The sequence below is a fragment of the Zalophus californianus genome, chromosome 1 (genome assembly GCF_009762305.2).
Source record: "Zalophus californianus isolate mZalCal1 chromosome 1, mZalCal1.pri.v2, whole genome shotgun sequence".
In the NCBI taxonomy this organism is placed as follows: Eukaryota; Metazoa; Chordata; class Mammalia; order Carnivora; family Otariidae; genus Zalophus; species Zalophus californianus.
The window spans coordinates 74,238,963-74,264,286 of NC_045595.1; the positions used below are offsets into that span (position 1 = coordinate 74,238,963).

The 25,324-nt window shown below is 38.9% G+C and overlaps 1 protein-coding gene across 7 annotated transcripts in view; it reads right to left on the minus strand.

Annotated features, from left to right (window-relative positions):
* RBMS3 (RNA binding motif single stranded interacting protein 3) overlaps positions 1-24,891 on the minus strand; it is an 830,766-nt gene extending 805,875 nt beyond the window's left edge. For all 7 annotated transcript variants that reach the window (XM_027584288.2, XM_027584297.2, XM_027584292.2 and 4 more), the window contains exon 1: positions 24,736-24,891. In XM_027584288.2, coding sequence (XP_027440089.1) covers positions 24,736-24,861 — 126 coding nt within the window. In that variant the 5' untranslated portion in view covers positions 24,862-24,891. The remainder of the gene's footprint in view (positions 1-24,735) is intronic.
* Positions 24,892-25,324: the final 433 nt, after the last annotated feature.

The window sequence follows — 25,324 nt, forward strand, 5'->3', positions numbered from 1 at the left end:
GAATATTGGGACAAATTAGCATTTGGTTAATGTTCTGTGTTTCCAACTTTAACCATTCTGTGTAATTACACGCAGATTAATCCAGTACTTTACATGTGGGTAGTGGGAATGTTTACAAGGAAGAAAACAATCGGAAGACTAAAACAGATTTCCAGGGCGGTGAGCTATTCTGTGAATGAAGCTGGATTTCTTCTGACTTGCTGTGCCCCTGTCCCTGCCAACTCCAAATGAAACCAGTGGAGATTGTTAATTCAATAATTATCAAATGCATTAAACATGATTTTTTTCATTATTCTCATTTGAAATATTGCATTTTATTTTTTTGAGTTTTAATATACTTTACACAGGGAGTCCATTTGGGGCTTTTGATTTTAAAATCTGATAGAGTTCATCTGTGGCAGAGTGAATGCAAATAAAATTCAACTCAACTTGGAAAGGACAGTACGTGTGGCTTATGAGCAACTTATGGTGGAAAAAGAAAGCCCCGGTGTATTATACACAGAAAAATCTCATTAGTTTCTATTGATGGATGGCATTTCTTTGCAAAGCTGTTCTGCTCCTTAATAAAATGAGCAGAGGTACTGAAAATCCAAAATTTAAAGGTGGCGGAGAGTCTTAGATGTGTGCCCAGCAAATGTATGTAAGATGTAAGCAGGCACCAAGGACAAAGGAGGCTGACAAAGCTGTGTGAAGAATACAGACATCTGATCACTTAGCATATATTGATTTAGTTTTAATCTTTTCATTTATAACACCTCACTCACCACTGCCACTGAATTACAGCATTTCTTAAGTTGGTTTTAAAATTCTTACTGACTCCATAGACTCTGCCCCAATCACATATCAGTTGCATTTGGAATTGTTAAAGAGGTGCAACGCTTTTTAGGGACAATGAGCAGATGGAAAAGGAAAGAACAGAAGCTGGTGGTGAGCAGGACAGGAGGGATTGATAGGAACAAGGTGGGGAAACATGGAGGAAAATTAGCCCATGACATGGTAAAAGGACATCTGCAAACCCACTGGCACCAGGAAGACATGAGATTGGCCACGATCCATATACAAAAGTCAGATTTTTTTGTTTGTTACTTTGGTAGATATCCAATTACCAAATCAGAACTACTAATTCGCTTGATTTGTGAAACCCCACATTTTTTTTTAACAGCTCTGTGCTTATAACAATACCAAAACTCAAAAGGATTAAATTATAACATAGGATCTTAATCTGATGAGTTACTTTTGAAGCTTAATTATATTTGTCCAACAGTAATTTAAAGAATTAGAACAGGGCTTTTACAATATCCTGATTAATGATGGCATTTGCTCTGGTTTTCCTGTTCAGCCAAATTATTCTCCTGAAAAGCGTAACATCTGATCTTGCCTGTAGTATCTATCAGTTTTCCTGACACTGGCTCAGTTTCTAGTCTTTAAACCTAAGTTCCCTCCTCTACAAAACGGTAACAACAGCCTCTGTTTCATAGGTAATTAACAGAATTAAATGAAGTAATGTTGAAAGAGTTTTGTTCACTGCCAAACATAATTAGCACTCAGTAAATGTTAGCTGTCCTCCTGCTAGTATCATCAGGTTCACCTCAGACACAATGTGTCCAAGGAGAGAATGCATTTGGAAATATACAATATAGGGGGCACCTGGGTGTCTCCGTCATTAAGTGTCTGCCTTCGGCTCAGGTCATGATCCCAGGGTCCTGGGATCGAGTCCCAAGTCAGGCTCCCTGCTCAGCGGAGAGCCTGCTTCTCCCTCTCCCACTCCCCCTGCTTGTGTTCCCTCTCTTGCTGTCTCTCTCTCTCTGTCAAATAAATAAAATCTTTAAAAAAATAAATAAAATTTAAAAAAAGAAACATACAATAATGAGGCGATCTTTTCAAGTGCATACCTCAGAAGACAGAAGGGTTCACACACACACACACACACACACACACACACACACACACACACACGCAATGCACTAATATTTACTTAATTCCCTCCCCTCAAAACCTGGGTCACCTCAGGTCAGCCACTTCAGCCTCCTGTATCTTTGTATCTGTCACATGTAAAGAACATAACACTGTGTACTTCATGGTAGTGTTTTGATAATTATGAAGTAATGACTTTAAATGGTTTAGGAAATACCAAGTATTTATGCCAGATGAAATGATATTGACCTAGAAACATATTTAGCAATTATGAATAGCTTAGATAAAATAGGGAAAGAATTATTTAAATCTTTACCATATTGCTGAAGATCTTCAGATTATAGCCCACTTATTTTGATTAATTTTATTATCTCTATCTAAACATGACAAACAGATAAAACAATATGCTTGGGAAGCTTATACTGACACTAACAAAATATGTGAAATAAACAGTACAATAAATGCCAAGCACCGGTTTTAATATAATAGCTTTTCATGTGATTTTTCTTAAAATCACCTGGCTTTCTATGGCTCTTTGGGAATTGTTCTTATCAGGAGGACATGAATTCTAATGTATGTTAACAACAGATACTACTAAACTGCACTTCTTTTTGAAATATACACAAATAAAAAAAATGTAAAGGCATAGCAATAGTTTAAGTGTGATTTTTAGGAAAAGCTAATACCTACTCTCTAACCATCAAAGAAAAAGAACTCCAGAGAAGCCAAAAGGAAATCCATTTTTCAGCCTCAAACAAGGGAGAAACCATCTGTGTTAAATCATAAAACAAATGCACTGAGAGTTTATATCAATATACACATGGGAAGGAGGTTATTTACTCTGTGGAGGAAAAAATCCTCGTTATATTTAATCATGTGAATTTCATGGGCAAGTAGATGCCTAGACCGTTTTTAACATTTTCAAAAAACGCTTAAAATTCTCATCTTAAAGAAATATAATCTATTCACTATCAGTTAAACTCCTCAAATAGGGACAAGCTCAGGAACCTCCTTATCTCTATCCCATAATGTTCAGGATAAGTTCTGGAAAGGAATATTGAAAATGAGTTATTCAGTTAGTCACATCTTTTCTTGTTAATTCTTTCTCTCTAGTAATCATTCCCATTACAGGTGGTCCCTGTCTTATGATGGTTCAAATTACGAGTTTTGTTTGTTTGTTTGTTTGTTTTTTTATGTTGTACAAACATGTGATACCACTCGGTAGAAACCATAGACCAGATTTTGAATTTGGATCTTTCCCAGGCTGGAGCCATGTAGTGGACCCTCACTTGCGCTGCTGGGCAGCAATATCAGCCACACCTCCCAGTCAGCCACGCCTTCAAGAGGGTAAACAACTGATATACCTACAACCCTTCTGTACCCATACGGTCATTCTGTTTTTCACTTTCTGTATATTATCAATTACATGAGATATTTAACACTTTATTATAAAATAGGCTTTGTGTTAGATGATTTTACCCAACTGTAGGCAAGTGTTTTGAGCATGTTTAAGGTAGTCTGGACTAAGCTATGGTGTTTGGGAGGTTAGATGTATTCAATGCAGTTTCGACTACAACATTTTCAACTTACAGTGGGTTCATTGAGATGTAACCTCAGCAAAGTCGAGGATGATCTGTACTCTTTTTGTAAATTAACGCATTCTGCCTTGAACTCTCAAAGGTCCAACACCAGATTAGCTAAAGAAAAATATGCAAAACACTGAAGAAGGTATTCTGGAAGATGTAATCATTGTTTTTTAATCAGGTTACTGATAAAATTTTGTCTAATAGATAGGTTTGGGTATCTGAACAATACTCAAATAACAAAAACCATTTCTACCTTTGAGCTCAGAATGAGGCCAACCTTGAACTCACCCAAAGGTGTTCATGCCTAGAAGTGATAAAGGGCCCTCATTATAAATCCATCACATAGCGGGACATCCAAGGAGAGCTTCCTTACAAAGTCACAAATTGTGTTTCTCTGAAATACTAGACTTGTGATAGAGGGGAAAAAAATGAGAGATAATCTTCTGAAAAGCAATTGTAATAGGATTCAAACTAATTTGCTATAGCTCGTAGATGAAGTGACTGACTTTATAACTAATATAAGCACTCAAATTGAAGGTTCCACATTCACAGGAATTTTTGTGATCAATACTTTAATCTATAGTGTTAGCATAAGTGGGAGTTTTGTTGCATTGGCAAGGGCAGAAATGGTTGTCTAAAAGATTATGAGGTTTAGCCGGAAGGAAGTACTTCCTAGAATTGAAACATTTCTCTAAACAATTTAATGAATAACGAAATTGCTCTCAAAGTTACACCCAACACTAGGAGTAGCCTGTCTTGTATAAAAAGACTAAGAGAAAAATGGAAAGACAGACACACAAAGGAAAATTATAAATTTGGGGAGATTTTATTAAACATGAACTAAATGTATTTCAAGAATTCTAAACGGGCTGTGTCCTAAGATTCTACATAAATGAATTCTATACCCATGGTCTACATTGTATTCATCAAACTCTGTTACATGCTGATATAAGACTATAAAATATATTCATTCTTTGCATTTAAAACTTCACTCCATCAGAATAACTTTATATTTCTCTACTGGTCTTTATGAATACTTTAATATTCATTTCCATTGTGTAAATGAAAAGCCAGCTTGTCATTTGGTTATATGCAAGATTCATAAAGTTTTATTTCTGAAATAACATCACTTCTAAATTCCGTTCCTCAATGCACTGTTGGCTTCTGTTGAATATCTGACATTCTCTCACATCTTGTTTATGATCTGCAGATGCGAACTTTCTTTTTCTTTACCCACCTTGACAGACAAAAAGTTACACAAACTATCCCAGGGAACTTTTCCTTTTTCAGTCAACACTCAGGCAGCTGCTGCATATTGAGCATCTTCTGTGTAGCTGCTGAGGATACGGGGCTCAACGTACCGACCCTGCGGCTCCCGCCCGTACAGTAGATACTCAAATGAGGGAGACACATCGAAGGGCTGTTGTAATGGACAGCAGGCAGTGAGGAGAACATGTGAAATCGAATTCATCCAAGGCAGTTTAAGCTGAGCTTCCCCTTTGCATCCTCCAAATGCAAAGCCACTTTTATTGTCTACAGACATTGAATTAGTGGTTGAAAGAACCAACCATTAAAGTTGAGGCTTTTGTCCTTCATGATGTGAATATCTGTTAGATGGCACTCCGATTTGGGGGGAATTTTCTTTTTTAAATGCATTTCTTCAATTTTTTATTTTAGTAAGGTTTGGGGTAATTCACTAAATGTAACCTCTAAGACTAAAACAAAGGGATGCACACACCTCTCCTCCATTCTCGTCATTGGAACAGACATCAGTAATTGATCTCAGCTTTTGCTATCATAAATCTAAATGTGAAATAATAAGAATGGATTGCCTGGAAGAAGGAAACAGAGGGGGTGAACAGGACTGGGGAGAATGGAAGAGTAGTGGTAGAGATGGAGGAAGGAGGGATGAGAGTAGCTGCATGATTCAAGAATGCGTGAATGAATGTATCCGTGATTCTGTCTACAGTGTAAGATGCTTCCTTGATTCTAGAAGAATTACAGGGAAAACTTTGAATAAAGCAAAATGAGAGACAGCTTAAAAGCTAGGATGGCCCAGCCATGATGAAGAGCTCAGAATAGAAAGGGATTTTACAAAGAGACTGAGAGAAACTTCATAGTCAGGATACTAGATTGAATCATAATAATTCAATTCTACTGGTATTAACATTTTCCCACTGATAGAACATTAAATATTCACTAAGTGATTTTACCTACTTTATCATACTTTGTAGACAAGGATACCAAGTCAACATTTACAAATGATTTGCCCAGAGTCAACAAACAAATAAATGACAAGGTACAGACACAAATTTAGGTCTTTTGACACTATATTCTCTGCCCATTGTATAGTGTCAAACTTACAAGAGATAATAAGAAGGGAGAATGACAGAGAGGGGACAGTGGTGTGTCAGTAGAGATTACCTGGTCTTAATGCCTTTAGTTTTCTTCTTAAAATATTACTCAACTTCTTTCAGCCATATGGAGTATGCATATCTGTTTAATCTCCCATGAAAATAATTACAGTTTTCCCTATCCTTAAAGAAAAAATAAATAAACATTTCTGTTAATCTTTTGAATTTTCCATGCATTAGTAGAATAAGGGGGAATAAAAGGAAGACTCTCTATCCTGAGATGTACATGTCATATGACATTTTCAAAACTTTTACCAATTAAGTTTCCAAAGTAGAAATTTTCCACACACAGCAACACACTGCAGGGTTCCTTGTTCTCTGGTAATCCCACATCATTTATGGAAAATAAATCAGTGCACAACTCTTCCCCATAGCACATGCCCCATGTGGAATGACTTTTATACCACAGGGTTCAAGAGCGAGCTTATCTCTGTCCTTTTTAGACAGACGAAAGATGCTATGAGTAAAAAGAAAATGAAAGGAAAAGGAAGGCATTGAAGGAAAATTGAATGATAGGGTTAGAATAGGATTCTATGCTATCTTTCATCCCTAATTGGTTGAGGATTTTCAGCGGTCTAGGTTTTCAGGGTAACACAGACTGACAGTGATTTCATCTATTAATCAGTGCTTCAGAATAAGTTCCAAATGACATAGCTAAACTTAAGGAAAGTAAGATGGTAAAAAAGAAAAAAAAAAGCAGAGATGGGAATGAAGGTAGGGGCACTTTGAACAAATATAAACTCTAAAAACAGAAGTCTAGATGGTAGGAGAAAAAAAAGGCATCGGTTACCAATAGGTGCATTGGACAACCCCACACCTTAAATTTGGAATAAGGTTGCTATCCATTTCAGAAGAGTGGAGGATTGGAGAGCAGTATTTCTGTAGAAAACGATTTGCATTAATTTTCACAAGTTTCCTTATATCACACTAATTTCACAATTGACAATGATAACCATGACAAATTCTTAATATAAGAGTAAAGCATGTTTATTGTAGAAAACGGGACAAATATTTAAATGTCTCTTTGTTGAAATACACATTGGCTTTGCGACAGTCTCAGTGGTTTTGAGTTGTCAGAAATTTTAAGATGGCAGAGCACATCCTTTTGCCATATTTCATGCATGTAGTAGTAAGTTCTTATCAACTAAGAACTTGGTTAAAAGCATGGATTTGGAGTCAGACTCAGGGGTAAATCTGACTCTTCTTCAACAGCTACATGATGATCCTGCAGAAGTTCGTTGAACTCCGTGAGACTTCATTTCCTCATTTCTTTTAGGAAGAACAACTGCATCCATTTCCCGGATTTGTTAAAAGGTTAAATGAGATAATGTACCCAAAATGCCTAGCTCAAACCTCTGCACATTGAATCAGGGAAGATTTCCAGGATCTGCCTGAGGTGTTCACCTATTTCTCCTCTCTTCACCCATCCCACTCCCAATCTCAGTCAATAAGCTTCAGCCAGACTTATCATCATCTTCTTCTTCTCCTCCTTCTTCTTTTTAAGATTTTATTTTAATTTAGTTGTCAGAGAGTACAAGCAGGGGGAGCAGCAAGTAGAGGGAGAAGTCGGTTGCCCCCTGAGTAGGGAGCCCAATGCAGGACTCGATCCCAGGACCCTGGGATCATGACCTGAGCTGAAGGCAGACACTTAACCGACTGAGCCACCCAGGCTGTACCCAGACTCATCTTTCTGAGTTTTTCTGACGCTGGTTTTTTGCCCTCTTTCTGGAAATCTTGTTTTCTGGATCTTTGCATAGCTGGCTCTTTTCCTTCATTCAGGTCTCAGATGGAATTGCACCTCAAAAGAGATTCTTTCTCCCATCCTGCTCCTTAGAAGAGCTCTCGTCCCTCTGCTGTCCATCCTGAATCACAGTGACCTGTGCTGTTTTGCCTACTGCACCCATCATTATCCCTAATTTTTATGTATCTATCCATTTTCATGCCTACTGTCTATCATTCTATAGCATAATATATGCCCCATACAAGTGGCAACCTCATCTGTCTTGCTTAATATTGTAGCACACTTGGCAGAGACTGGCTTCATGCTCACAGAACATGTTTTCTCTTTTCCAAGAAACATGGCCACGTTTCCTAGCATTCCTTGCAACCAGCAAGACAACATGGCTGAGTCCCAGAGAATGGAATGAGGTGGCAGTGATGTGTGCCCCTTCAAGGCTGGATCTGCAAAGACTTGCCAGTTGCAATTCTCTAGTCTCTCTCCTGTCTTTGCAAGTTGGATGAAGAGGGTCCTGGAGATGACTCCAAGACTCTAGGGGATTGCAAAGTTGGGAGGTATAACAAAACTAGCACCCTAATCAGCGTGGAAGATCTTCACAGGAATAAGAAATAAGTTTCTCTGTTGTTCATGAGATTTGGTTATTTCTTTGTTACAGTAACCAGCCATATGAATACCTGAGCAAACATAGTCCAGGACCTGGAATACTGCCTGACACATAGTAGGTGTTATGAGCTGAACGTCCGTCCCCTCAAAAATTCCTATGTTAAATCCCTAGCGCCCAAAGTGATGGTATTCAGAGATGGGGAGTTAGGGAAATAATTAGATAATAAAATCATGAGGGTAGGACCCTTATGATGGAATCCATCATTCCTTATAAAAAGAGGAAGAGAGGTGTCTCCCCCCACCCCACCCCACCTCTCTCTCTCTCTCCCTGAGCAGGCACTGAGGAAAGGCCGTATGAGCACACAGAGTTTGGCTGTCTGCAAGCCAGGAAGGAGGCTCTCACTAGAACCCTACCGTGCTGGCACCCTGGTCTCAGACTTCCAGCCTCCTGAACTGTGAGAAATAAATTTCTGTTGTTTAAATCAGTCTATGGTATTTTTTTATAGCTGCCTAAGCTAAGGCTGTACATACTCAATAAATATGTAATAAGTATTGGTTAAATAAGAAAAATAACTAAGTCGGTGGCATTATGTCCCATCCTATATCAAGTCTCTGTCCCTAAACTATATTCGTTCAAGGTGGGTCAAAGAAGAAATCACTCTCTGCAAGGAAGCAATTCTATTCAGATGATGCTGGAAGCTCTCTGAGGGGTACACATTGGTAGAGGTTAGGGAAACTACACCTCCTGGGCTTAGGGGTTTAGTGAATATTAACATAAAAAGAAAATAAAGAGATTTTGGTGTACAGTGTTACTCATTCCCTGCACTGACATTTCCTGTTTGGGATCATAAAGGGAATATGAAGGACTCATAAAACCCTAAATGAATTGTGCCATAAATGTTAACCACCACCGATAGCATGCCGAACGCTACGCTAATGCAGTGCTGCTAAGGGTACCCCTCTGCTCTGATACCTGAGAGTGAAAGCAAAGCCAGTGTCAGGTCCCAGCGAGCGCCGTTAAAAAGGAACCTCTCCCCCACAACACGGTTACCTTTTTATGCATGTCTGTCAGGAAAAACTCTGCCAACAAAAAGTTATATCTGCTTAAACAAGATAAGCACTCCCCATCCTGAAGAGAATGCTTCACAAAATATTCCTATGCATCATAATTATTAAATCCCAAAATGGACAATTATTAGCCTTCAATATATTACCTTTTTTTTAAAGGTTTTATTTATTTATTTGAGAGAGAGAGAGAGAGCACAGAGGGAGAGTGAGAGGGAGAAGCAGACTCCCCGCTGAGCAGGGAGCCCGACATGAGGCTCAATCCCAGGACCATGACCCGAGCCAAAGGCAGACACATAAACCCACTGAGCCACCCAGGCGCCCCAGTATGTTACCTTTCAAGTTGAGCCAAATGTCCAAATATGTGACCACATGAAGTTCATCCTACTTACCCTTAGGCCTTGATAACAACACCTTTTGGGAGATTTAAGGGACTCAACATCTCGATTTAAGAAGAAGTGGAAGGTTGTGAGCTCTAGGTCTATATTATAATACATGCAAACTAATAATCAAGGAGAACAGTTGATTCCATTAAAAAAGAGTGGTTTTGGGATGTCTGGGTGGCTCAGTCGGTTAAGCGCCTGCCTTCAGCTCAGGTCATGATCTCAGGGTCTTGGGATGGAGCCCTGCGTCAGGCTTCTTGCTCAGTGGGGAGCCTGCTTCTCCCTCTCCCTCTGCCGCTCCCTCTGCTTGTGCTCTCTCTCTCTGACAAATAAATAAATAAAATCTTTAAAAAGAGTGTTTTTTTACAGGAGTGGTTTTGAGTCGATTTGTTAAGTTATGTACCATCTTTGTTTTTTAGCCTTTTCTACTGATGCCTTTAAGAACGTGTATTATTTGTAGTCCCATATGAACTAAAAGAACCCTAGTAATTGTGATCAGTGGAGTGTTTGCCTCTGCAGATTGAGTATAGGCATCCAGGCTATTCCGAGTTGGCAAACTGGCTCCACAATCCCTGTGCTGAATTACTGCCAAATATCCTGTCATTTGAACCCCTCAGATGCGATCATTAAGCTTTAGAGTAGTCATCCTTTTTTATGTGCCACTGTAGAATTGGAAAAAGGCAAGTACCAAGGTTTTAATTTTTAAGGAATATTCTATGATGAGAAAGTATAAAACATATATGCCAATGCCTGTGTCCCCATCAGCCAGGGTCAGAAATGGAATCCTACGGGGAACGTTGAGGTACCCATCTACCATCCCAAATGTCCCCTCTTACTCTGAACTTGGTAACTTGCTTGGGTTTCACTTATGCTTTTGTTATATTCTGTCACTAACATTTAAAAATATTTTTACTAAAAGCTTATGCTATGGACTCGGGAATAGTATTCTGAATGTATGACACCTGTGAAAAGAGCTTTTGCAGTCATAAACTAATCAGCATTTTCTAGTGTTTTATTTTGCTTAGTTTACGTCTGTTGATTTGAAAGTGATAACATGTAATGGATCAGAAAATAGAACACTGGGGAAAGTGTTTTGGAAATCTCTTCTGACTTTAAAACACCAAAACTAAAAAGATTTCAAGCAACAAACCCAGACAAATCTGTTCATTTTTAGCATGGTTATGTTTGTGATTTTTTAGATTAAATACAAATAGACACAAAAACACCAATTTGCAGTGATATGAATATAATTCTATTGCTTTTATGATGAAATGCAATGCAGTAAATGGCAAACCCTTCTTCAGGTACACTGCTTTATCTTTTCATTCTACTTTTGTTCATGGAAGGAGCTAAATTATTTTTAAAAAATATAAATGGTTGATGAACACTTGAAAAGATTGTTGGCTTCTGCAGTGATGACAGAAATACAAATTGAAACAACAGCATATCATTTTGACCCAGGTTAACAAAAGTCTAATTGACTGATAGTATCCAATACAGACTAGACTATGGTAAAACATATCTTTATCAACATTGGCAGGAAGGCAACCTTGCAACTACTGTAAAAATTTTAAATGAAAATATCATTAGTCAAAGCAATTGTATTTCTCTGAACAGTACTAAAAAAAACACCTCACAAATATATAAGGATATACATATGCATACACACACACACATATATATGTACACATATTTACTCTATCATTGTGATAATAAAGAACAACTGGAGACCATCCAAATGGCCCCCAATAAGGGAAGATTTACATTATTCGTTATAAGGCCACATTATTATATTTTATGTAACAATTAAAAGGAAGATAGATTTCTATGTTTCTAGCAAGGAAAGGATGCTTGGGATATATTGCTAAGTGAAAAAAAAGGAAGTTCCAGACTAGTGAGCATAATGGGCCTCCATCTCTGTTAAGCCCTATTTTGGCCTAGACTGAATTATTTCAAGGTAACATTGTATTTCTTCCAAAGAAATTCCTTGATACATTTGTCTGGGGTGGATTCTGAGGTCCCAAAGGGACCTGAGTTAATGTGGCATTATTCTTTCCCAGAAAACTCCTCGGTGGCTCCATAGGTGTTACAGAGAAAGAAGAGAGAAAGAAGGAGATAGAGTAGGATTTATGGCAATACCCTGCACTGAATGTATAACCCCTCTTAATCATCCCTCAAATTTCCAATACAAAAATCTTAAAAGGATTATTGAGGGTAAGTTTCTTATAAAAAGGAAAAAAAAATGTCTTCTTTGTTCTGGTTGTCCAAGAGAGGCATAGAGAGAGGAGACTCAGCCATCATCCTTCTGGTAAAGCCACAGGCTTGTGGTAGAAAAAAGAACTTCTCAACACACAAAAAGCATTACCCATTAAAAAAATTGATTAATTTTGCTACATCCAATTAAGATATTGTTCATCCAGACATTTCTCCAAAGAAGACATAGAGGTGGCCAACAGACACAGGCAAAAATGCTCAACATCGCTAGTAATCAGGGAAATGCAAATCAAAACCACAAAGAGATATCACCTTGTACCTGTCAGAATGGCTAAAATCAAAAATACAAGAAATAACAAGTGTTGGTGAGGATGTAGAGAAAAAGGAACCCTCATGCACTGTTGATGGGAAAACTAACTGGTATAGCCACTGTGGAACAGTATGGAGGTTCCCCCAAAAATTAAAAATAGAGTTAACATACGATCCAGTATTTCCACTAATGGGTATTTACAAAAAATATTAAAAACACTAATTTGAGGGGTGCCTGGGTGGCTCAGTCGGTTAAACGTCTGCCTTCGGCTCATGTCATGATCCCTGGGTCCTGGGATCGAGCCCCGCATCGGGCTCCCTGCTCCGTGGGAAGCCTGCTTCTCCCTCTCCCACTCCCCCTGCTTGTGTTCCCTCTCTCGCTGTGCTCTCTCTATCAAATAAATAAATAAAATCTTTTAAAAAACCCACTAATTTGAAAAGATATATGTATCCCTATGTTTATTGCAGCATGATTTACAATAGCCAAATTATAGAAACAACCAAAGTGTCCATCAATAAATGAATGGATAAAGAAGATGTAGTGTGCACACACACACACACACACACACAATGGAATCTTACTCAGCCATAAAAAAAGAATGAAAGGTTGCCCTTTGCAGCAACATGGGTGGACCTAGAGGGTACTATGCTAAGTGAAATAAGTCAGTCAGAGGAAGATAAATACTATATGATTTCACTCGTATGTGGAATTTAAGAAACAAAACAAATGAAGAAAAAAAAAGACAAAAATAAACAGACTAAAGAGAACACCAAACATAAAGAACAAAATGGTGGTTACCAGAGGGGAGGTGGGGGGGGTGAAATAGGTGAAGGGGATTAAGAGCATACATTTATTGTGATAAGCACTGAATTATATGTAGAATTGTTGAATCATTATATTGTACACCTAAAACTAAATAACACTGTATGTTAATTATACTGGAAGTTAAAAAAATAAAAAAGAATATTGTTCATCAAAAGAAAACATAAAAAATGAAATAAAATTGAGGGGCACCTGGGTGACTCAGTAGGTTAAATGTCTGCCTTTGGCTCAGGTCATGATCTCAGGGTTCTGGGATGGAGCCCTATGTCAGGCTCCCTGCTCGGTGGGGAGTCTGCTTCTCCCTCTCCCTCTGCCCCTTTCCTCTGCTCCCACCCCCCCCCAGAGTGTCACTCTCTCTCTCTCTCTCTCAAATAAATAAATAAAATCTTAAAAAAAAACTGACAGAAGATATTTGCTATATACAGAGCTGTCAAAGATTATTATCCAGCTGTATAAAGCAACTCTACAAATAAGAAGGAAAAAGAAATGAAGAGAAGATAGTGCAGGCATTTCACAGAAGAAATACGAGGGACATATGCTTAACCGTAAGTTGTGGTACAGCCACAATCTGGCATTGCCTAAGCAATTTGAATACACCACACCCTACCACCCAGCAATTCCACTCCTGGGCATAAGCAACATGTACCAGGCGTCAGGAACTCAGCTGCATTGCTCATTGTAATAAAAACAAGAAACAGCCCACATGGCAACATTAAAATGGATAAATCAACTGTGGTACATTCAAACAATTTCATAATACGACAGTAAAACTGGATGAACTATAGCTAATCACATTATAATGGATGCATCTCAAAAACATAGCATTGAACAAAAACAAAATACAGATTTGCAAAATATATATAGTATGTTTTCATTTTGATGATGTTTAAGTAGCCTGTATATAGTAAAGCTATGAAGAAAGGCAAGGAAATGCTTAAAATGAAAGGGTGGATTATAGTTCTCTCAGGGAGTTAGGAAGGAGATGCATTCAAAGGACATGTGGGAGTTGCAAAAGTACGTGTAAAGTTCCGTTTCTGAAGCCACCTGTTGGATTTAAAGGTGCATATTCTGTTATATTTTTGTTATTATTTCTCTATTATTTGTATTTAAATGCACATCTAAGTTTGAAGAGCTCCTGAAAGAGAATAGGCATCCGCAACCAAAAAGCATCTGGAAAGATAAACGACTATCCTCTGAGGCTAAGAAAGGGGGACCCTGGAATTTTCACTTTAATGTATATTCGACAAGTTTGAATGTTAATCCCAAAAGAAAGTGCATTAATTTTCTAATTGAAAAGAAAAGACCCAGCCTTAACGGGTCTTTGCGCAGTAACAATTATAAAGCCCCTCCAGTGAGCCTGGCGGGTACACTGATGTCATTCTAGTTCACTGCTTGCAGTCCCTGCAAAGCTTGGCCTTAAGAGGCAGTCATCAAAAGTTTCTTCGTACAATTGATTGATAAAACCTGCCTTCCTGGGGCACCTGGGAGGCTCCTGTCAGTTAAGCCTCTGACTTTTTTTTTTTTTTTTTTTGAGATTTTATTTATTTGTTTGACAGAGAGAGACACAGCGAGAGAGGGAACACAAGCAGGGGGAGTGAGAGAGGGAGAAGCAGGCTTCCCGCCGAGCAGGGAGCCTGATGTGGGCTCGATCCCAGGATCCTAGGATCATGACCTGAGCCTAAGGCAGATGCTTAATGACTGAGCCACTCAGGTGCCCCAAGCCTGTGAATCTTGGTTTCAACTCAGTTCGTGATCTCAGGGTCGTGAGATCAAGCCCCATGTCAGGCTCCCCTGTCAGCGTCAGTGGGAAATCTGCTTGAGATTCTCTCCCTCTCCCTCCCCCAACCCCATCACCCACTACAGCTCTTGCATTCTCTCTCTCTCTCAAATAAATAAATAAACTTTAAAAAATATCCACCTTCCCTAACAGGGTGAGAGGAGCTCATTGGAAGCATTTTTGTTTTTCAGCTTAAAATTATTTATTTTTTCTTTTCAAAAGGGATTCATTACAATGGAAGCATATTTTGCCTATTTTTTTCCTCCCGGAGGATCAACAAGTTTATGTTTAGGAGGCTTCACTCACATAGGTAACAGATAACAGACAAATCTGGTAATTTATATCAGCCTTAGCATTTAGAACAGCACCAATGGTAAACCAAAACCTTTCCTTCTTGTGTGCCTTTTGTAACAATGATGCCACTTCCCCCCCCCCCCCCGCCTTATCATCTTTAAATTCTTCTCATGTATCAGATTCCTTATTTAAAGGAAGTTTAATCTCACCCCAGTGGTCATAACCAAATTGTGCAAGATGTCATGTGACCCACTAAAGTCTCTGAAAATAGTTTTATTTCTATAAGGTAATATTTTTTGATGATTTTAAAATTTATTGATGATTTTAAAATTAAATGGTATAGGGCATTTGATCAATTTTAATGTTAATTTTTAAAAATTATCAAGGGATTTTTAAAAATCAAACATACAAAACCAAGAACTGTCAGAGTTAGGACTGAGCAGCAGGAGATCCTGCCTAGAGTTCCAAGGAGGTCTTAGAAAATCCAAGCTTCCCAGCACAGAAGATGTGGACTAAGCTGGATGGGTGGCTGAATCTATTTCCCAAAACATCTGCTTTGGACACTCAGAATTAAGTAGTTTCAAGCCATGCATTATTGAGATGAGACAAAGGACTATCAGAAAACAGGAAAGGGGTGTGCGTGGGTGGCTCAGTCAGTTAAGCGTCTGCCTTTGGCTCAGGTCATGATGCCAGGGTCCTGGGATGGAGTCCCACATGGGGTTCCCTGCTTGCTCAGTGGGGAGTCTGCTTCTCCCTCTCCTTCTGCCCCTCCCCCAGCTTGTTCTCTTTCTCTCTGTCAAGTAAATAAATAAAATCTGAAAGAAAGAAAGAAAGAAAGAAAGAAAGAAAGAAAGAAAGAAAGAAAGAAAGAAAGAAAGAAAGAAAGAAAGAAAGAAAGAAAAAGAAAGAAAAATAAAAAGAAAGAAAGAAAGAAAACAGGAAAGGAGACCATTGTGGCTAGGAATCAAATAAAGGGCATGAAATGGGCCAGAAGAAACTCCAGCTCTTCAAACCATGTGAGAAAAATAAAGGTGAGAAGACAGAAACAGAACAGTATTCTCATTTTTATATGGAAACGTTGTCTTTGGGGAGAAAACCACGTGAAACAAATATAGTGATCTTAGGCCTCACCTAGAAATGACCAACTGTGGGCAAACTTATAATGCTTTCTAGTCTTGGTCTACTAAAGCAAGGATGTCGACAGCAACATATAGAGAAAAGTTGCAATTTCCAGGCAGACACAAATGTCTCCATGTACCTGAGGGGCTCTCAATAATTTGAATCTTGAGTCCCAAGGTCTTAAAAAAAGGTGCCATCCAAATACTGCAAATTGGAAGTCTGTAAGCCTTCTCTAATGATCCAAATTAAAATTGATTTCTTTCCTAATATAGCTTCTATCTCTTAAGTGATTTATAAAGGATAAACTTGTGTTAAACAGCTTTATGTGTATTATCTCATTAACTTTTCACAATGACCTCAGGAAGTAGCTTATTATTTTCCTACTTTACAGAGAGGAAAGACAGAAAGAGCCTATCTCCTTGAGAATGCTGATCCACAGCAGCACCAAACTTGGAAATATCTGTTGTTCTAGTTATCATTGCTGAGTAAGAAACTATCCCAGGTTTAGTGATAACACCACAACCATTTTCTAGGCTCATGGTTCTGAGGGTCAGGAATTTGGAGCGAACACAGTGGGAACAGTTTGCTTCTGTTCTCCCATGTCCCAGGCATTAACTGGGGAGACACAAATATCTTGAAGTAACTCAAGCAGCTAGAGAGTGGCGTCATCTGGAGGCTCCTTCACTCACAAATCAGGAATGTGGGCTGAGAAGACTCGAAAGTTGGGCTCTGCTGAAACTATTGACCAGAGCACCTGCACAAGGCCTCTCCACTCCACGTGGTTGGCCTTCCTCACCACATGGCAGCTGGGTTCAGAAAGGGAGTGTCCTGACAGCAGTCAGAAACTAAGCTTTTCAAGAGAGCCAGAGAGAAGCTACATGACATTTTCTGACCTTGATCCAGAAGTCATGCAGCATCACTTCCACCAGACAGTATGGGGTTGAAGTGAGTCCCAAAGGCTAGGCAGTCTGAAGAGGAGGGTGGAAGAATGGCAAAGTCACACTGCAGAAACGCATGGGTCGAATGGGTGGTATTATTGTGGCCACACTGGCAAATGTAAATGGGTACCTCTACACTTAGACTTTTTATTAAGAGGGTTAATATTCATCTATCTTTTTGAAGCCATTGTTAGTGGTTAGAGATTATGTTTCCTGCAGCAAAAGAAACCCAAGTGATAATGTTCCTTACCCCAACTTCAATAATGGTAATGTCATTATCTGCTTTGTATATTTAGCTAATCTTGTAGGAGAGATTGTGTGTGTGTGTATGCGTGTGTGTGTGTGGTGGGGTGGAAGGGGGTGATAGCCTTAGAATTGATATAATCTGAAAGAGATACAGATGCACAGAGATATACAATCTCTCGGCCTTTGGAGAATCTAGGCAAGAATTGGAGCAGCCAGAGTTCTGAGCTGCGAGCAGCTTCTTTCACTGTAAGCAGTCTCCACGGTATGTAAAAACAAAGTTTGGAAAAAAATTACCATTGAGTAGTGGTCTTCAAACTCTGTTCACATGTTCCTAGAATAATTTTGAAAAATTACATACCCTCTTTCCCATTTCTAGGTTATCTAAAAATTTGGTTATGAGTTCAAATAATTGCAAAGGATATAAGTTCCAGACCAGGATACACTATTCTTCTGCCTATGTACAGCTGGGAAAGCCTGGAAGCCCCATGGTTTATGGTGCCTGATTAATCATTACATGAGGAGTCTCCTTTGTTGGTGCCCCTCTGGGAAGTTTTCATACCCTGAGGCAATAGACCAAAGTAAGATTTATGTGCAAGGAATATGATTTCCTTTGTAAGAAGCTGTGGTAGGGAAACCATATATTTTCTAATCCTGAACATTTTTTTGACAATAAAAAGGGACACTATTAACTACTCTAAGAAATAAGCATAAACCAGGAAAACCAGGATATATGGCAACCCCTAGCTATTAGAACCCTAGGAAGCAAATCAGTTTACAAAAGAGAATTCATGGAAGCTGAAGATCTGGTCATTATTTCACTGAAAATTGCCCATTTTCAGTACTCCTTGAAAAATTTTCCATAGCCCCCAAAAGTTTGAATAGCTCTATTATTAAGCTAGCGTCCAGCCATACCAGTTGCCAAAGTATTGAAACATCACCATAAGTGTTAGGAAACAGAGTAAGAACAATTGGAATAGCCAATTAAAATAATCAATAACCTAAATCCCAGCATTTGTGTTTCATTTCAGAAACCACAAGCAGGCAAACTGTGATTCCAAGGCATCCTTGTGGAATGGATATTGGGCACAGAGCTTGGGAATCTGTTACAGGGGACTTGCTATTTATTTCCAAAGCTGGTGGGTAGTATTGAAGCATAAATATCCTTATATAACAGAAATGAGACTTGCCACTTCTTCAAATGTCTTCTTCAAGCTTCCAAAAGAAATGCCTGTCCTTCCCCGTGGGGGAGAAGTAGGGTCTGGGTTTTGGAAGCAGATAGTAAGGTGACTGGGTGCCATGGACACAGCTGTCATGGACATAGACAGCAAATGCCTTCATTGTGGGATAATGTCCCCTCTGATAGGTTTTTGAGAGCTTTGTTTTATTTGACAACTTAACTCCTAAAGGAAGGCAGCTGGCCCTGTGCTTTATAAACACGTTTCCAGAGAGGGAATCTCCCAGAAACCTATTCAAGGATGAACACCGAGAGTCCTCTAGCAAGACAGTGCTGTGTCTCTACCCTGTCTTGCACCAAGCTGCACACTCTTTCTCCTCTACCTGATTGCTCTCTTCTTGAAAGAGAGCCAGGGTCTAGAAGCTTCCACTACCTCCAGGCAGTATCAACCTCTGAGCACACTCCTATTATTTTTTTATGCTCTTTCTCTTCTTTTCTTCAGTTCTTTCTTCTTTGTCTCCGTTAGTAACTGGGCTCTCCCTGCTCACTGCTTCGTGGTTGGCACAAGTGGTCTCCTAATTAGCTTCAATGGGGCCACAAAAGCATAGTGTGCTTCCTCATCAGAGAAAAAGAAAACAATACGCAGGCTCCTGGCCTCAATAGTGAAGATCAGATCATTGCCATCTACTTTTCATCCTTTCCCACTTCCCCACCTCCCTCTCTGCATCTCCCTGGTATCACCCAAATGATAACATCATTTCAGGTGAGAAGAAAAAGTGCAAGTGAGGAGCAGACGCAGGGAGAATAGAGAGCAAGTACAAAGGGCAGCCCAATGAATCCCCTTCTTTTATGATTAATGTGATTGCTTAATGGTTATCAACTCATAGGAAGTTGTGGGCAATGTGATGTAATTCCCCACACCGAGTCAGGAAGCAAACGGATATATCATTTAATAATAATGCTGATGAAAGTATTGAATGGAAGATCAAAACTAGCATACCAGTCAATATACTATTTGGAAATTATTAGAATGATTTTATGAATGAAATGTATTACAAATAATATGATTAGGTAAGAAATTTACATGATATATCATTAACTGCCTTAGACAATAAAAAGTGTATGGTCTATTCAATATTTGACTTATATTATCAGTTATATGACTGCACTACTTGAATATTTTGAACATTGCATTTTACCATTTTATATCCAACGTTAAAGAAACCATTCTAGATGCCTGGACATGGTTTCTTCATTTGCATGGTTTCTTCATTTACTAGTGCAGTGGATTAAACATTAGTAGAGTTTTAATAACCTTGTATTCACATTTTCTTTTAACATATGTATTGGAGTGATTATCAAGGGGATAGTTATCACCTCATTTTAGAAGGAGAAAAACAGTGGGTTTCAGAAAAATCAAACATGTTAGTGAACGTGAATAATTCTGAATTGCCATAGGGTACCCATTTCAGTCTCTGTCACTCTAAGAACCCCTCTCACATTATCTCTCTCAGTGAGAAGGTTCATCCATTTCAGGAAGCTCTAAATAATTACCTAATGGCTCAGAAGGTAGCCGTTAGTCACTGGATATTATGATTGCGGTAGGCTGAATAATAAATAATCCACCCAGATGTCCACAACCTAATCCCAGGAACCTATGAGTGTTACTTTATAAGGAAAAAGGAACTTTGCAGATGTCATCAAGTTAAGGATCTTCAGATGTGGAAATTATCCTGGATTTTGTGGGTGGGTCCTTAAATGTAACCACAAGTGTCCTTGTAAGAGAAAGGCAGAGAAAGAGGTGACTATGGAGAAGACAGTGTGAAGCTAGAGCAGAAATAGAGTTGAAGATGCTTTGCTGCTGGGCTTGAAGATGAAAAAAGGGCCCATGAGCCAAAGTATTCAAGGAAAGTAGCTCTAGAAACTATAAAAGGCAAGAAACAGACTCTCCACTGGACGCTCCTTCGACACCTTGATCTCAGTTCAGTGAAACCCATTTCAGATTTCCAACCTCAAGAACTGGAAAAGATCAAATGTGTATTGTTTTAAGCCCACAAGTTTGTGGTCATTTTTTATAGCAGCCACAGGAAACTAATACACTGATGTACAACAGACTCTGAGAAAATCCTTCCTTGATCAGGAAGAAACAGAACTCTTCTGAAATTCTATTAGCTCCTAACTTCAAGTTAACCAACCAGACACTCGTGGGGTATCAGGATTCCTCCGTAGCAAGGGAATGGAAGAGAAGTGAGCTACGTGAGTCACATCTACTAACTACACAAACATCACATTGGCTGACACCCTTTAACCCCAGGAAATCAGCTAGAGACCGGGAAATCTTCAATTAAACTAGTCACTCAGAGGAAAGGGCCGGCATTTCACCAGGCAAGCTGAGCATTTATAGCTTCATTAAAGGCTACTAAATTATATGACTCAAGAAAATCACTGGCAATTTATTCGGACAAGCAATGTTTCTGTGGTTTTTACCACAAAAACCTCAGTGGATCTTACACTGCATGACTACAGAATCTGCTCTCACTTTTTGGAAGCCAAAATATCTTTCTAGTTCTTTGGCTTGCAATATGGACCTAAGTAAAAATTATGAGGTAGTCAGCATTTCTGGATGTTGTCAATATAAGCTCTCAGTGACCCTGTACAGAACCTCTGGTTCATTTTCAGATGATACAACTCCTTTTTCAAGATGGTAGAAGAGATGGGGCGCCTGGGTGGCTCAGTCGGTTAAGCTGCTGCCTTCGGCTCTGTTCATGATCTCAGGGTCCTGGGATCAAGTCCCACATTGGGCTCCCTGCTCAGTAGGGAGTCTGCTTCTCCCTCTCCCTCTGCCTGCCACTCCCCCTTCTTGTGCTCTCTGCTCTCTCTCGCTGACAAATTAATTAATTAATTAAATCTTAAAAAAACAAAAGATGGTAGAAGAGCTAAATGGTCCCTGTTCTTGGAGTCAAGATTTTAATGCCATCTGATCAGGCATGGGAAGAAAATCTGAAAGAAAAGTTTAAATACTGGAATAATGAAAGAATGTCAAGTAGGCCTTAACATTGATCCTTAGAGGATCTTTCAAATCAGAAGTACAACACACACAACAAATTTTTTTAAAGAATTTTCTACTTTCCACACTTGACTCACTTTCCTCACAGTGGTGTGACAAAATAAAGTATCAGTTTCTGGATTTTATTTTATTTTTTTTAAGATTTTATATATTTATTTGAGAGAGAGAAAGAGAAAGAGAGCATGAGCTGGGTGAGAGGCTGAGGGAAAAGCAGACTCCCCGCTGAGCAGGGAGCCCCATGCGGGGCTCGATCCCAGGACCCCAAGATCATGACCTGAGCCGAAGGCAGACACTCAACTGATTGAGCCACCCAGGCGCCCCTCAGTTTCTGGATTTTAAAGCACAGAAATTAGGTAGACATGCTGCAATGATCCCAGTGGTTTCTAAGATGAGGACACACCTATTCTTCATTCATTAGTCCCCCCAGAACTAAAATGGAGTATTTTATACATACAAGTACTTCTCTGAAGAGTAACATGTACATTTAAAGTAAATGATTGCCAAGAGTTCTATCAGGGGTATAATCACTGTCCTCAGCATGTAAATAAAGACACGGGACTCAATGGCAAGGAACAATACACTACAGTGGATGAGAATACTGCTTGGAGGCTAAACAGCCAACGTTTGACTCTCAGGTCCCACTACTAGCTGTGTAACTCTGGGCAAGATTCTCAATTTCCCTGAGCTTCACTTCACTAACCTTTGCAATGATGATAATCATAGTACCTACTACCTAGGGCTATTTTGAACATATACCCCTATATAATACCTATAAAGGTGCTCAGTGCAGAACTTAAAAAATATTCAGTACTCAATAAATATCAACTACCTTTACATGACCTTGAGACCAATAAAAATATGATTTGAAGTATTTCATTAAATTGTAATTTGTCATAATCTGGCTTGACAAATAATGACTGAAGGAAAAAGATAATGAGACATTTTAAATATGGAACTGGTTACTGAAGGAAATTTTATTGCCAAACACATGCAACTTGTTTTTTATTATGAAAACAAGTTGCATATATTTTGAACATCAAATGGATCAAAGGATGTACAAGAAAAAGTTAATCTTCCTCTTACTGCAGAACTTTGGTTACATTCTACAGAAGTAACCACAGATCTATGCATGCACGTGCATGTGCATTTGTATGTGTGTGTGTGTGTAAAATACTCTCCTAATTTGACTCCCAGATTTCCTTCTTGTTCTTCTACCAGGACTTTTTCACCCAGCAGCCTGAGTGAATCCTAAACAATTAAATCATGTCATATAATTTTCCTTGCTTAAAATACTCCAATGGCCCACTCTATTTAAATAAAATAAAAACTCCTTACTCTGGATTGCAAAGTGCTACCTACTTGGGTCCCTGGCTTTCTATCTCCCTCTGTTTGCTTCTAACTAAGCTCCAGAAACACTGGCTTTCCCTCTGTGTATATGATGAACATTTGGGCTCATTCCCGCCTCAGGACCTTCACACTCTCTCCTCTACTTGGAACGCTCTTCATCTTGAACTATACGTAGTTATGTCTCTTTTTTATTCAGATCTCAGATAAAACCTGTCCTCCCAATTCAGGACATGGCTGATTCTGTAACTCAAGTAGCCACTCGTTATTCTTTATCATTTCAACCTATTTTGAGTCTTTGTGTAACATCTAACACCACTCTATATTTTTGTTTGCTTATTTTTATTTATTCATATTTTTAGTTAGGTAATTGCTAGCTTCTCTCTTTCCTAGAATGGAAGCTCCATGACAGCAAGACTTGGGCCTGTTCACTCCTGGGCCTCTTTGCCTAGAAGGATGCTGAAAAATAATACGTGTTTAATAATGTTTCATACAATTTTGTTGAAACTTAATGAGGGCTATTTAGGTTCCTTTTCCAAGTAGTTTCAAAAATCTGGCTACATTGTCCTAGCGCAACCATCTTTGTACATGTCCAATCAAATGCCAAAAGTTTACTTATTGATTCAAACGTATATGCAATTTAAATTTTGATTGTTATTTCCAAATCACCTTCTAACAAAGTTATGCCAATTTACATTTTGAGTGGATTTCTTGAATCTTCTTTTAAGTGACTTTATGACATGATATTTGAGATACGTTCTCTCAATTTAGAAGCTCAGGACACTTTATAATTTTATAACTTTGAAATGCAAACAGGAGAGCCCAAGTGCAGATGTCCATAGCGGACCTTTGGAATGGCTAGAGAACCCGCATCTATAGTTACTGACAATTAGACAAGTTACTATGAGAAGCATGCATAACTCCCTTTCAAAAGTCTCTCATTACCCAGGAGTCTTATGTCTGAATTTTTAGCAGTAAACAGAGGTTTACTAATCAACATGCATCATAATCTTTTCCAAGTATACAAGTATAATTTATGATAACAAAAATCTTAGTTTATGAGGATTGGATGGAGACACAGAAAACCATAATGGCAAAAACAGGTACCTTATTCTAAAAGGTTCTCAAATTCCATGAGTTTATTTCTCCCCACCAAAGGCTTGTTTATCTTACCCTTTGAGTCATCTGTACCAACAAGTTCAGATTCTGTGTAGTAGTAACTGGAAAATACCCTACTGATGCGTGTATATCTGTATGTTCACATTTGTTTAAACTACATCAACAAGGCCATTGACAGATGTGGGGACATACAGATGCCATTGACTCCTCCCTGACTTTTTGAAAGACACCCTCTCCCAGTGCAAAATCAACCAACTAAAGCCATAAGCAACAGCCAGAAGGGAGCCAGAAAACAAAACCATAGACATACAGACATTCAGCCTCCACACGAACGCCATCCCAAAAATTCTGCCAACCTATTTTGCCCAGAAATATCTTTAAATGAAACATCAATTTTCAGCAAAGATCATCCAAACACCTGTCATTTAAGCCCGTAAGATGTTCTCTATCGCTCATCTCTTTTACTCAACTGCAGCATATTCTCTCCTTAAAAGAGTTAGAGCATCGGAAAAAATTGCCCAGTTAATTGAGAGGTACCAACTCGTGGTTCAGAAGGTACCTGCATCAAGTATCCAATTTACTATATACAGAAAAATGGGGGTACTCACAGTAGGGTGTCCGGTACAGTAGGTGTAGCTGGCGTGGGACTGATAGTGCAAGCTTGCTCTTGGAAAGGAGTATGTAGTCCAGGCTGGTTGGCCACTGTTCCACTGAGAGCTGAAGCCAGGGCTCATGGTCACTCGTGACTTACTAGTCTGATAGGCTCTCACTGTGGAGCTAGACTATCAAGAAGAAAGAAATGCAATGTAAAGACAGCTCTGCATAAAACCCAAGTCAGCTATATACAGCAGCAGGCACTCTCTCGTAGGACTGTGGCACAGGTCTCGGCTGGTTAAGGTAAATGGCTGATTCCTTAAGAGGACGCGTTAAATATTGTTCTAACTGGGATAAAAGTATTTTCTCATTGTGAGAATTTTAACTGGATCACAAAGCACAAAGGCTCATTGAAATGGATCTTACTGAAAAGAGTTTTTTTTTTTTTTCCAGATTCCATGGATCTTACTGAAAACAGTTTTTTTTTTCCCCCCAGTTGCGACATGCAACTCCATCCTTCAGAAATGAGATAGGTTTTAGTGGTGACAGCAGTGGCGATACTGTCAATTACATAAATGTTCTTTCATCACAGCATTTACCTTA